This window comes from Bufo gargarizans, chromosome 3 (genome assembly GCF_014858855.1).
Source record: "Bufo gargarizans isolate SCDJY-AF-19 chromosome 3, ASM1485885v1, whole genome shotgun sequence".
Classification (NCBI taxonomy): domain Eukaryota; kingdom Metazoa; phylum Chordata; class Amphibia; order Anura; family Bufonidae; genus Bufo; species Bufo gargarizans.
The window spans coordinates 496,767,238-496,781,513 of record NC_058082.1 but is presented as its reverse complement, the minus strand read 5'-3'; the positions used below and the strand labels follow the sequence as shown (position 1 = coordinate 496,781,513).

General features: G+C 44.5%; 1 protein-coding gene across 7 annotated transcripts in view; it reads left to right on the top strand.

The window, feature by feature from the left end:
- MYO1C (myosin IC) overlaps nucleotides 1-14,276 on the top strand; it is a 135,010-nt gene that overhangs the window by 62,393 nt on the left and 58,341 nt on the right. For all 7 annotated transcript variants that reach the window (XM_044283864.1, XM_044283863.1, XM_044283859.1 and 4 more), the window contains 2 exons: nucleotides 2,184-2,339; nucleotides 11,062-11,177. In XM_044283864.1, coding sequence (XP_044139799.1) covers nucleotides 2,214-2,339; nucleotides 11,062-11,177 — 242 coding nt within the window. In that variant the 5' untranslated portion in view covers nucleotides 2,184-2,213. The remainder of the gene's footprint in view (nucleotides 1-2,183; nucleotides 2,340-11,061; nucleotides 11,178-14,276) is intronic.

Here is a 14,276-nt window from a genome sequence, read left to right as displayed (position 1 = left end):
TGACATTTCCGTCCTTTCATAAGGAGTCTAGCGGAGGAGTTAAACGCCGCACCTTCTGTGCTTGGCTCATGTATGCCAGTTCGGATGGTTTTGGCCCCTAGGGCGTCTCCTGCAATCACTGAGCACTAAGTAACAGACAGACATAGTAACTTGGTCAGTGACTGACAGTATTTTTCCCTACCCTTTAGTAAACACAGATAGTAGGTCTAAGCCCTGACTGAAGGCTGTATTACACCAGCAGGTAATCGTGCAGATCATCGCCAACAAGCGTTCGTAACGCTCATTCATCGGGCAGTCGCGATTTTTAAGCATAAGGGGTTATTCCATCTTAGACAATGGGGGCATATCGCTAGGATATGCCCCCCCCATTGTCTGATAGGTGCAGGTCCCACCTCAGGGGCCCACACCTACAAGGAGAACGGAGCCGGGGAGAGTTGTGGCTGGAGAACCCCAGGTTTCCCGGGGTCCATCCACCACCAGGTGCAGCTCCCCGCCTCTCCCATTGAAGTGAATGGGAGCGCACCGCACATGCGCAGCCACCCATTCATTTCTATGGGGCCGACGGAAATAGCCGAGCCAGCGCTCTGCTATTTTCGGCGGCTCCATAGAAATGAATGGAGGGTGGCTACGCATGTGCAGTGCGCCCTCCTCCACTTTCTCCGCTCCGTTCTCCTTGTAGGTGCGGGTCCCGGCGGTGGGACCCGCACCTATCAGACAATAGGGGCATATCCTAGCGATATGCCCCCATTGTCTTAGATGGGATAACCCCTTTAAGCATTGTTTGCTGGCGGCAGATCATGTCATCTAATCAAACAGTGATTCAGTATGGGGCGAGCAATGGCGTAGTATGCGATTGGTGGGAAGGTTTGACATGGCAGTGATGTTGTGAAGAGGCTCTTGGATGTATGCCCACGGTGCATGTTCCGTGCAGATACTCCACATGTATTTTTCATTTGGAAAATCCGCAATATAATGCTACATGCACATGACCGTATATGTTTTGCGGTATGCAAATTGCGGATCCGCAAAAAGAAACAGATGACATCCATATGCCATCGTTTTTTTTTCGTGTATCCATTGTATTAATGCCTAAAACGGACAAGAATAGGACATGTTCTATTTTTTTTTTTTGCGGGGCTACAGAACGCACATACTGATGCGGACAGCACACGGTGTGCTGTTCACATTTTTTGCAGACCCATTAAAATGAATGGGTCCGCATCCTATCCTAATCTCATCTTCTGCCTGGAAAATGATCTGTGGTGCGGATTTTGAAATCCACAGCATGTCAATTGTACGTATTTTTTGTGCAGATTTGACTGTTTGCTAAGCAATGGGTGAGATCTGGGGCTAATCCGCAACTAAATCCTGGTGTGGAAACACAGCAAAAAGTACAGCGCTGTGTGCATATACCCTTAAAATTCAATTCCCAGGCACTGCAAGAGATGGCATCATTGCTGAGTAATACACATGAAGCTTGGCCTTTTAATGTTCATAGGTCATCAGTATGGAGTCAGTGGGGGTCCATCATTTGGCAACCCCACTGATCAGCCGATTGAAGGGGCCACATTTCTCTGAAACAGACATTGGAACATACTCCGCTCCATTCATTGCACAAGGGCTGTGAAGGGCACTGCAGCTCTCTTCCATTCACTTGAAGGCCAGGGGTGTTCCTTTAAGTACATGGCTCATAGCCTATGTCCATAGAAGGCCTTGTATGCATCACAGTCCTTCAGGACAACATGTATCACTGGCTTGTCTTCAAACATCCAAACCCTTGAAATCTTGTGTAAGTTCACATAACCCGACATGGTATCAGTGTGCTGTGGCAGGTGACTGTGCTTCAGTTTAAAATTGTGGGCTGCTGTTTCTTTATTTTCAAGAAAGTTCTTCAAATGCAGAAAAGAGAAAAAACACTGATCAGGTGTCTGTAGGAAATCAGCGCAGATGTTTTACTGCAACCTACATCTGATTGTACGGCGCTCCAGTCCTTAGTATGGCCACCGGTGGAGGGGCACCTGACCAGATCCGTCCATTAGCAGCCTGATGAATAACACTACACCTCTAATACATCTTCTACAGACCCAATACCAGTAACGGGTGTTATGTGCCACATACTGCAGCAGTAGAAATTGTGAAGCCTTTTCTGATTGTTTCATTTACACTTCACGTTTTGTCTTTAGGCTCCGGCTATTGACGGTATCCGGATAACCATGGAGAGTGCCTTAACAGCCCGTGATCGGGTTGGTGTCCAGGACTTCGTCCTGTTGGAGAACTATACAAGTGAAGCCGCCTTCATAGAAAACCTGAGGAAACGGTTCAAGGAGAATCTCATATATGTAAGTTGATGTTGTGGCTAAAGCATGATTAAAGGGATTGTCTAGTTTAACCTCAACTTTTTCTCATATGGCTGCCCTGCGATCGCTCATTTATTAATCTAATTATTACCTGTATGTGGCCTTATCTTCAGATTGCAGTACCGTTCACATGACCCCGTCTGATGCCTCCTGTGCTTCTTCCAGAGTCATTGGCTTGCTTCTGAGTCTTCACTTGTCTTACATCCCTGCCTCCTTAATTTACACTAGTGGGGAGTAGGCATCATCTTCAGATCTTCAGTCTCTGGTGCAGGAGATCTGATGATGCTGCTAACTCCCCTGCCATTGACGTTAGATGGAATGGGATGCAGCCAGCCACTCGATAAGAATGAGGAACGGCACTCGCCGAAATGGTCAGATTCATTCTTTATTCCTCACAAGAGGTGGGCGGCAGAAAGGGTGCAAGACGCCACACAAGCACGACAAGCGGGGACGGACGTTTCGCGTGAGTGCACTTCCACAGGCCTCTGGCAGCCAAGAGCGGGTGGAAAGGGGAAGAAATTAGAAGCAAGTCAGTGGATAAGACATCACAAGAAGAAACCCAGAGGGGCGGGCTGCAGATGGGTTGACTTGACCAATTGCAATGTGAAGATGGGGACATACAGGCAATAAGATTACATGGAAATATATTTAATAGAATTGAGAAAAGGTGGACAAGGGCTTGTTCTCATGACATGGAATCCTACCCCTTTGGTTTTTAATGGGAATCTGCACTGCCATTTATACAGCCACAGATGTTTTCCACTTTGATTCCAAACAGAGTTATGAAAGGACACGTCCCTTCTTGGTCTGGCTTCTGCTCACAGACCAGGTGTCTGTACGTGGTCCACGCTATGCAAAACTGCAATAGAAATTCAAGGGTCAGCCTCAAATTCCACAGCAGACTTTTCCGGCATGGGAATATACCCTATAGGTACCCGTACAGTAATGTGGGCAGGACACTCTAATCTTTGCAGATTGCTGACAGAGGTATTTAACAAAGCCTGTGTCACTGGTGTGAACAGAGCCTTACCTGGTGATAATCTATATAAAATGCTAAATGTGCTACTGTACACAAATATCTATGTGTGTCACAATGTGCTAAAGGTTTAGCTGACTGGAAAGCTAATGGTTTGTTTCTTAAAAGTACAGGAGGCCATTAGTTATCATGTTCTTATGGTTTGGCTAGCTGAAAGCATATTTGTATAAAATGAAAACTGAGGGGAAAAAACTGAGTAATGATAACAATGGGTAAAAAAAAGGCAGTCCTTCACCCCTAATTTTACTCATTATTCAGATTAGTGTTTGATGCACCCAGCTTTTTTTAAAGCTGATACTCACGGCTCATGTTTTTTTTTTTTTTTGGTTGCTGCTGTTTTGTTCTATTTCAGTATATTTTTGTGGAGAAATTGAGATTTTCAGAAGGACATCTGTACATTCTGTTTTCCATTAGTATGGGTGCGTCCACCGCCAGCAAGTTGGTTGGGAGGAGTAGTGCAAGCAGGATGCAGACTCTGCTGAAAATGAGAGCAGGCAGTTACAAAAAAACAAACAAGTCTAATTAGACTTTTTGCAGAAGTACCACATACACTAAAAGTGCTACGGTAGCACAGGTTGGAGAACCATGGGGAATGTGGCACATGTCCTCAAGAAAGCTCTGTTTATTTAACATTGCACCATGGCCATTTATTTTCTGCCAGTGATGAATTCTGACTTCTGCACACATGTATGAGTTTTGACACCTTTTGTATTTAGACAAGAATGTGGTTCCTTTAGGTGATATAGTATTTGAATGGCTGGTGGGCCATGTGTGTTAGCGTAAGGCCGGTGGGGCTCCTGGGTTTTGGCGTAAGGCCGGTGGGGCTCCTGGGTGTTGGCGTAAGGCCGGTGGGGCTCCTGGGTGTTGGCGTAAGGCCGGTGGGGCTCCTGGGTGTTGGCGTAAGGCCGGTGGGGCTCCTGGGTGTTGGCGTAAGGCCGGTGGGGCTCCTGGGTGTTGGCGTAAGGCCGGTGGGGCTCCTGGGTGTTGGCGTAAGGCCGGTGGGGCTCCTGGGTGTTGGCGTAAGGCCGGTGGGGCTCCTGGGTGTTGGCGTAAGGCCGGTGGGGCTCCTGGGTGTTGGCGTAAGGCCGGTGGGGCTCCTGGGTGTTGGCGTAAGGCCGGTGGGGCTCCTGGGTGTTGGCGTAAGGCCGGTGGGGCTCCTGGGTGTTGGCGTAAGGCCGGTGGGGCTCCTGGGTGTTGGCGTAATTTTTTATCCACATTAACAAAATATTTGCTCTGCAGGATTATGCCTCAGAGCTGCATTAAAATTTGTGTGCGTAAATATCAGAAGACATGGAACGGTCATCCATTGAGAAACAAAGAAACTTTAGTTGCAATACCAGTCATTACGCTTATATTTGACCTCAGAAGAACATCTAGTAAACAGCTGGTCAATCGGGAATGTCAAAACTAGGGGTTAAGAGGGGAATAAACAACATATGGGAGGGAGTGGTTCTCTGGTGAGGTTGAGTATGAAGGAGGGTAGATGGGGTTTCCTCTCTTACTATATTGAAAGTAAACTTCCATTATGAAGGTAAGAAGTGCTCTGTCTCCTCCGACATTACCTGTTGGGAGAGATTCGGGAGGCCTCCATACACATTAGATTGATGGACTTTTAGTTTATCTAATGTTAGACGATATGGTAGCTGTATAGTACCCCGTGTAAAGGCAAACCGCAAACTCTTTGCTCCAGTGGTTTGTATGTGTCGTTACACAGGGAACTACAGTCTGCAAACTCTGAACGTGAAGAGAATGCTGGAAATGTGTACTCAACAGCCTAGAAAAAATGGGAATGCAGCTCCGGGAGAAAATGTTCTACGATGTGTAGTCAGTATCCATATAAAATTTGAAGACCTGGGTTTTTGGAAGGGTTTTAAAACGCCCCAAGTCCCAGAAAGCCCTGTTTGTTTGCACAGTAAGGGCCCATTCACACGACCATATGTACGGATCTGCACCCGTTCCGCAATTTTGCAGAAGGTCTGCGGATCCATTCATTTCTATGCTCCTCAAAAGATGCGAACAGTACACCGTGTGCTATCCGCATCTGTTATTCTGTACCGCGGCTCCGCAAAAATAAACTTCAATGTCCCATACTTGTTCGCAGAAAATGTTTTGTGTACCCATAGAAGTCTATGGATCTGCAAAAAAACTGAACATATCAACAACTCAGTTTCGTTTTTTTGCGGAAGAACGGTTCCACAAGCAGTACAGTCGTGTGAATGGGCCCTAAGTCTATTGAAGCGTAGCTGCAGTTACAAGTAACTTTACCATGTTGTGGAACCTCACAAGTCTGTTGGCAGTGTACTTTATTACAGGTATAGTTGGGTTCACATCACGTTTTTGCCATACGTTTAACACATTTAGGGGGGGAAAAAAGGATACAAAAGCATAGGACACAACGCTTTTCCATCAATCCTGTGGATCTATGGTGACAGATGCCATCCGTCAGAGGCACACATTTAACTTATACTTTTTTGTATATGTTAAAAATAGGACAAAAACATGATGTGAACCCAGCCTATGTGCCTTCCTTTTGTAAGAATTGGGGCACTATAGTATAGGAGAGACTCTGTCTTATAGGCTTTAGTACCCACAGGAACCTTAGACTGGGTACGTTTGGCGAGGAGAGGACCTCTATCCTCCTACAAGCTGCCGTCAACTGCGCCAGTTATCTCTAAACAGGAATCTGGATCTGTAATGGACTATACTGTATACATATCTTAGTAAATGTCCTAACATAGACTTCAGTTGGATATGGATGGACCTGCTTCAGTGTGGACTAAAGAGGTTGTCTGAAGATATACATTGATTCCTACAGTTTGGTTTCTATCCTTGCTTCCATTTGACCCTGTCTCTTCATGGGCAGGCTTAATAAAGGCAGCTAAAGAGGGGAAAAAACTCAAAATTGCCACAAGTGTCCAGTATAGCTTGCAGGGAATTTCAGATAAGTAAATACCATTTACAACACCCTGTATTCTTTGACATTGCAGCTGGAACCCATCAGCAGATGACAACCGCCCTGTAGTGTACAAATTGCCATCTATGTAATACCATAATGAAAGCTGTGAAGCAGCTCTGAGCCAGAAATTTTCTTTAATTAGATTTTTATGCTCACAGATTATAATGTGACATGTAATTATAAGAGGGAGCACCCCCCCCCCCCCCCATCACCACCCACTTTCTTGCCTTAGGGTGGAGGCAGTACTGTCAACGATGAGGTCGTGCCTCTAAGTGTGGACGCTGCTCTTACCAGGACCTGTGGTGGCTATGTCTATATAACATCTCCTTTTTACCCATAGCCCTTGTCAAGGTATCAAACTGACACGAGCACATGACTGCAGAGTATTATTACTAGTGTCATCCATAAAGTGTGAGTAACTGCCCCTTCCCATTGAAGTGAATGGGGCCGGAGGAGCAGCAGGTAAATGGAGAAGAGAACACAGTACTGGTACATGGGTTATTCTCTTCAAACAGCTGATCAGCGGGGGGTGCCAGCAGTCGGGGGGCCCCACAGATCTGATATTGATGACCTATCTTGAGTTTAGGTCATCAATATAGCCAAAGCAGAGAACCTCTTTAACAGCACATTTTGTCTTCTCCCCCTGTTGCAGCACCAGTTCTGTACCCTTCATGTGGCAGACGTGGCTTCATCACAGCATATACCCACCTTTCCCATCTGTAATTACAGTATATATTAGTGGGCCTAATAGAAAATGTTTCGGAGAACCCCCTCCGGTCCTTAAAGGGGTTGTCTCACTTCAGCAAGTGGCATTTATCATGTAGAGGATGTTAATGCCAGGCACTTACTAATGTATTGTGATTGTTCATATTGCTTTCTTTGCTGGTGAGATTCATTTTTCTATCATATTATACACTGCTCATATCAATGGTTACGACTAGGAATGAGCAAATGGACTTTGGATGCTTCATCCGAAGTCGATTCGCGTAAAACTTTGTTTTGATACTGTGCGGAGAGGGTACCACTGGGAACCGAATCAGAGTTTGATACAAAGGTTTTTTACAGTAGAAATAAATTTCTGACGTTATTACACAAAGTCTCGCAAGACTCCGCAGTAATAACTTCAGCTTATCGGAGCCAATACATTCTAATACTGTGCGGAGCTCCTGCTCTGTACAGTATTAAAGGGATTCTGTCACCTCCATATGGCCATATACAGTGCTTAGGGTACTTTCACACTTGCGTTGCTTGATTCCGGCAGGCAGTTCCGTTGCCTGAAATGACTGCCTGATCAGGCAAACTGTATGCAAACGGATGTCACTTTTTCTGACTGATCAGGCATTTTTCAGACTGATCAGGATCCTGATCAGTCAGAAAAATGCATTGCAATACCGGATCCGTTTTTTTTTTTTTTTTTTTTTTTTTTTTTTTTTTTCATTTTTAAAGGTCTGCGCATGCGCAGACTGGAAGGACGGATCCGGCATTCCGGTATTTTGAATGCCGGATCCGGCACTAATACATTCCTATGGAAAAAAATGCCGGATCCGGCATTCAGGCAAGTCTTCAGTTTTTTTCGCCGGAGATAAAACCGTAGCATGCTACGGTTTTTTCTTTTGCCTGATCAGTCAAAACGACTGAACTGAAGACATCCTGATGCATCCTGAACGGATTACGCTCCATTCAGAATGCATGGGGATATGCCTGATCAGTTATTTTCCGGTATAGAGCCCCTGTGACGGAACTCTATGCCGGAAAAGAAAAACGCAAGTGTGAAAGTACCCTTACATGGCTCTGTAGCACACCTATACAGGATTGTAACGGTACCTTTGTTCTTTTCTTTAGACTTGCACCAGCAGGAAAAACGTTTAATTCATATGCAAATGAGCACTCGCAAGTACCCAGGGGCAGCGTTATGGAGGTGACAGACTCCCTTTAAAACGTAGTTTTATGCGAATCGGCTTGGGATGAAGCATCCCAAGTCGATTCACTCATCCCTAGTTACAACCACCCTGTAATCCAGCAGTGGTGGCCGTGCTTGTGCATTATAGGCAAAGGCGCCAATCTCTCTGGTGGCACAAACCACGGGATTGTACATAGACACATTTGCGCACCGGCTCAAGTCCCAGGCACCTCGTATCTGCTTTGCAGATATGAGCAATGTATGATGTGATGGAAAAATGAATCCAGCCAGCAAAAGAGGCAATATTGACAATCACAATACATTAGTAAGTGCCTTGTATTAACTTTCTCTACATAATAAATTACATTTGCCAAGGTGAGTCAACCCTTTTAAATAATATTGCTATCCAGCATAATATGAGACAGTCATGCTATGCATCATGACATGGGAGTCGCCCAGAACAGGGATCCGTACATCAGTGTAATCAGTTTAGTTCAGCTAAGGGTACTTTCACACCAGCGTTTTTCTTTTCCGGCACGGAGTTCCGTCCTAGGGGCTCTATACTGGAAAAGAACTGATCAGTTTTATCCCCATGCATTCTGAATGGAGAGAAATCCGTTCAGGATGTCTTCAGTTCAGTCACTGAACGGCGTTTTGGGCGTAGAAAATACAGTAGCGTGCTGCAGTATTCTCTCAGTCTAAAATTCTGGATCATTAATTTACATTTTAAAAAAAAATTGAAATACCGAAATGCCGGATCCGTCCTGAAAAAAAATATAGAAACTGATCCGTTTGTCCGTATGACAAACGGAGAGACGGATCCGTTCTTGCAATGCATTTGTGAGACGGATCTGTCTACAAATGCTGTCCATTTGCATGCAGATTGCCTGATCCGGCGACAAACTGCTTGCCAGATTACTCTGCCGCAAGTGTGAAAGTAGCCTTAGGCTACATGCACATGACCGTTGTTTTGGTCCGCATCCGAGCCGCAGTTTTTGTGGCTTGGATGCGAACCCATTCACTTCAGTGGGGCCCCAAAAGATACGGACAGCACTCGGTGTGCTGTCCGCACCCGTTGCTCTGTTCTGTGGTCCGACAAAAAAATATAACCTGTCCTATTCTTGTCCTTTTTGCAGACAAGAATAGGCAGTTATATTATTGGCTGTCCATGCCGTTCCGCAATTGAGGACAAGAATAGAACATGTTCTATTTTTTTCGGGAGCCGAGGACCGGAAGATCGGGGCCGCTCTCCGGAAATGCGGATGCGGAGAGCACACTGTGTGTGAATGAATGGGTCCGGATTCGTTCCGCAACGTTACAGAACGGATCCGGACCCATTCCACGTTGTGACTCATCTGTGAGTACGGTCCCTACGATGACGTCAGTCTGAGTCTGTAAAACCTGCAGTCGGCCATGACACACAAGTAATGGTTATTACATCCGGAATATGCTCATGTGACTGCTCCCTGTAATGAGGAGCTATGAAGGTGCTCTATGAAACGGATGACAGGCTCCCTTTAACATGTGCTAAAATTTTGAGTGAATTCTCTGATGACCTAATGGTGCTAACACAATGTAGTACAGTAGTCGTCAGTAAAGCCAGTATCGAGCTGGAGTTAGCATGACATTTATGCTTATTATTCAATTTTTAGCTACATTCACACTCGGGGTTTCCGTTCAGGGATTCTGTTAGTCTATTGTAGTGGATACTATAGGTACAAGTAACACTTCAGGCCTTGTTCACATGGGATTATTCTACCTCTAATATCAATGTAAAGGAACTTTAGGAATAATCTGTGATGTTTGTGTATTTGAGGAATGGCAGTATATGACTGTGGCGTCCCCTGTATGACTCCTTTCTTCTCCCGCAGTCTCCATCTATAATAGTTTCTGCCCTCAGGAGCGGGTGTGCTCCAGCTGCCATGATGTCCTCCTACCACCAGGAGCAGTGCTGCTCTCAGTCAAGCACTATTGTAAGTCTCAGGCCTCATGCACACGGCCGTATTTTGTGGTCCGCAAGCCGTCGGCATCCTGCAGTTTCTACAGACCCTATTGTCAAAATGCCTTTTTTTGTCCAAAAAACAGACAGGAATAGGGTTTTCTTTTTTCTTTTTTTGCAGGATAGACATATGAATGTGGACAGCACACGGTGTGCAGTCTGTAGTTTTGTATCCCTATTGAAATGGGTCCGCATCCAATGCGTAAAAAAATGGGAATCTGATACGGAAACAATTTTCAGTTGTGTGCATGAGGCCTTAGGGTACCTTCATATGGGGCATTATTTGTATAAAAATCCGCCATAGATTTTGCTGCAGTTCCAACCTGTTGTGGATTTGTGTAGATTTGTTGTGGATTTCACCCTACGCATTACAAAGGGCGAAATCCACCCTGGAAATCCACATCATAAATACAGTTTCCTGTAAAATCTCATTTTGGGGATTATAGGGCACAGTGCAGGGGCTGAAGGGGGCATCATCTGTATGCAGAGAGGTGGATTTAGCTTTCAGACCTCCGCACCCCACGTAAAGTTCCATGTAACACCCGGAGCCTGCTCACTTCTGCTGAATTGAATATGGCGTCATATGTCTGGTTCTGTAGAACCGCAGCGATGCCGGGGTGTTCCATCCAGAATACAGTCTATAAAACATGGGATCAGAATGCGCCATCATGTCAGTCCCAGCGATACCTGCACAACGGAGACATTTCTTATAAGAATTACAAATGAGGATTTGTTCTGTTTTGCCAGATCTAAAAGAGAAATGACATTTTTAATCATGGCACATGTAATATCTTTATCGTATTTCCTCCTCAGACTTATATTGGATCTGTCTTGGTGTCTGTTAACCCTTACAAGGAGCTGGAGATTTACAGTAAGCAGCACATGGAAAGATATCGTGGGGTCAGTTTCTATGAAGTCTCTCCTCACATGTAAGTAAATCCGCACAGTGACGGGGGTACTTGGACGTGAAGAAGGTGTACATGTTGTTCTTTTTATGATTGGGTTTCTTCCATTTAATATGGGGGGAAAGCTGTGATGCACAATTATCCATAGAGGTTTACCTAAACCGGGAAAAAGACCAATACTAAAGAGAGCCCCACCACCACCACCGCGAAAGTGAAAGGGGGCCATTCACGGGTCCGGCTCCTGAAACCTGCACAATCAGCTGTAACCACTGAGGGAAGTGCAAGCTGCCCGCACATTTCCCCTGCAGGGGCCAGTAAACTGTCAAAAAACTTTATTTTTTAAAATTTTTACTTAAGGTACTTTCACACTTGCGTTATCCTTTTCCGGCATTGAGTTCAGTCACAAGAGCTCAATATTGGAAAAGAACTGATCAGTTTTATCCTAATGCATTCTGAATGGAGAGCGATCCGTTCAGGATGTATTCATTTCAGTCTTTTTGACTTAATACCGCAGCATGCTGCGGTTTTATCTCCGTCCAAAATTCCAGAATACTTGCCAGTATGCCAGATCCAGCATTTTTTCCCATTGACATGCATTAATGCCAGATTCGGCATTGCGGTCTGCACATGCTCAGACCGCAGAAAATGTGAAAAAAATAAATGCTGGATCGGTTTTTACAGATGACACTGGAGAGATGGATCCGTTATTTGAATGCATTTGTCCGCCATCAGTTTGCATGCTTTTTGACGGAACTGGCAGGCGGTTCCGGCGATGGAACTGCCTGCCGGAGTCCTCTGCCGCAAGTGTGAAAGTGCCCTTACCTGCCATTCATATGAAAGGCTGGTCATGCAACACATGGCTGGGCTGGGCTGGGTGGGTCCTGCCACCTCTCCTGACATGTCTATTACTACCCCATGAAATACCAGTTGTAAATAAAAAAAAATCATAACTCTGCTTTATTCTATTCCTCTGTTATTCCCACTAGAAATATTATAACTAAATAGACAACTGGATTTTACCCTTTTCCTTGTCAAACAGGGCGTTTCCTTACATATTCTGGCACTGTCAGTGGTAATGGGACACTGTCACAGTCTGTAGGGACATTCCCCTACGCCCAGTTGTCAATTTATACATATATTTCTAGGAGGAAGAAAGGAGTAACAGTACAATGCAGACCTCCAAAAAATGGTGGGCCAGAGTTGCTATTTTATGAAGACTACATATTTTTAATAGAATATGTAGTCTTCATATTTTTTCTTCTATGCACTTCCATAAAGCTTGTTAAGTGATATACAGTTGCAAGAAAACGTATGTGAACCCTTTGGAATGATATGGATTTCTGCACAAATTGGTCATAAAATGTGATCTGATCTTCATCATCTAAGTCACAATAATAGACAATCACAGTCTGCTTAAACTAATAACACACAAAGAATTAAATGTTACCATGTTTTTATTGAACACACCATGTAAACATTCACAGTGCAGGTGGAAAAGGTATGTGAACCCTTGGATTTAATAACTGGTTGAACCTCCTTTGGCAGCAATAACTTCCACCAAACGTTTCCTGTAGTTGCAAATCAGACGTGCACAACGGTCAGGAGTAATTCTTGACCATTCCTCTTTACAGAACTGTTTCAGTTCAGCAATATTCTTGGGATGTCTGGTGTAAATCGCTTTCTTGAGGTCATGCCATAGCATCTCAATCGGGTTGAGGTCAGGACTCTGACTGGGCCACTCCAGAAGGCGTATTTTCTTCTGTTTAAGCCATGCTGTTGTTGATTTACTTCTATGCTTTGGGTCATTGTCCTGTTGCAACACCCATCTTCTGTTGAGCTTCAGCTGGTGGACAGATGGCTTTCAGTTCTCCTGCAAAATGTCTTGATAAACTTGGGAATACATTTTTCCTTTGATAGCAATCCGTCCAGGCCCTGACACAGCAAAGCAGCCCCAAACTATGATGCCCCCACCACCATACTTCACAGTTGGGATGAGGTTTTGATGTTGGTGTGCTGTGCCTCTTTCTCCACACATAGTGTTGTGTGTTTCTTCCAAACAACTCAATTTTGGTTTCATCTGTCCACAGAATATTTTGCCAGTACTGCTGTGGAACATCCAGGTGCTCTTGTGCAAACTGTAAACGTGCAGCAATGGTTTTTTTTGGACAGCAGTGGCTTCCTCTGTGGTATCCTCCCATGAAATCCATTCTTGTTTAGTGTTTTACGTATTGTAGATTTGCTAACAGGGATGTTAGCATATGTCAGAGACTTTTGGAAGTCTTTAGCTGACACTCTAGGATTCTTCTTCACCTCATTAAACAGTCTGCGCTGTGCTCTTGCAGTCATCTTTACAGGACGGCTACTCCTAGGGAGAGTAGCAGCAGTGCTGAACTTTCTCAATTTATAGACAATTTGTCTTACCGTGGACTAATGAACAGCAAGGCTTTTGGAGATACTTTTATAACCCTTTCCAGCTTCATGCAAGTCAAAAATTCTTAATCGTAGGTCTTCTGAGAGCTCTTTTGTGCGAGGCATCATTCACATCAGGCAATGCTTCTTGTGAAAAGCAAACCCAGAACTGGTGTGTTTTTTATAGGGCAGGGCAGCTGTAACCAACACCTCCAATCTCATCTCATTGATTGGACTCCAGTTGGCTGACACCTCACTCCAATTAGCTCTTGGAGATGTCATTAGTCTAGGGGTTCACATACTTTTTCCACCTGCACTGTGAATGTTTACATGGTGTGTTCAATAAAAACATGGTGACATTTAATTCTTTGTGTGTTATTTGTTTAATCAGACTGTGATTGTCTATTGTTGTGACTTAGATGAAGATCAGATCACATTTTATGACCAATTTGTGCAGAAATCCATATCATTCCAAAGGGTTCACATACTTTTTCTTGCAACTGTATATATATTTACTGCAGTTATATGTGGTGTAAGAGCTTATTTATATCTATGGAGCTGTCGTTGTTTAGGCTCCCATAATGCACTGCACTCTGGGAAAAGGAAACCATCAGTGCAGTAATCCAGTTGTGGATGTGACTAGCAAAGTAAACATTATCAAACCCCAAATCTGTACAAGATAAATAAATCAAAGTATCTTAAAAGTTCCTCAAC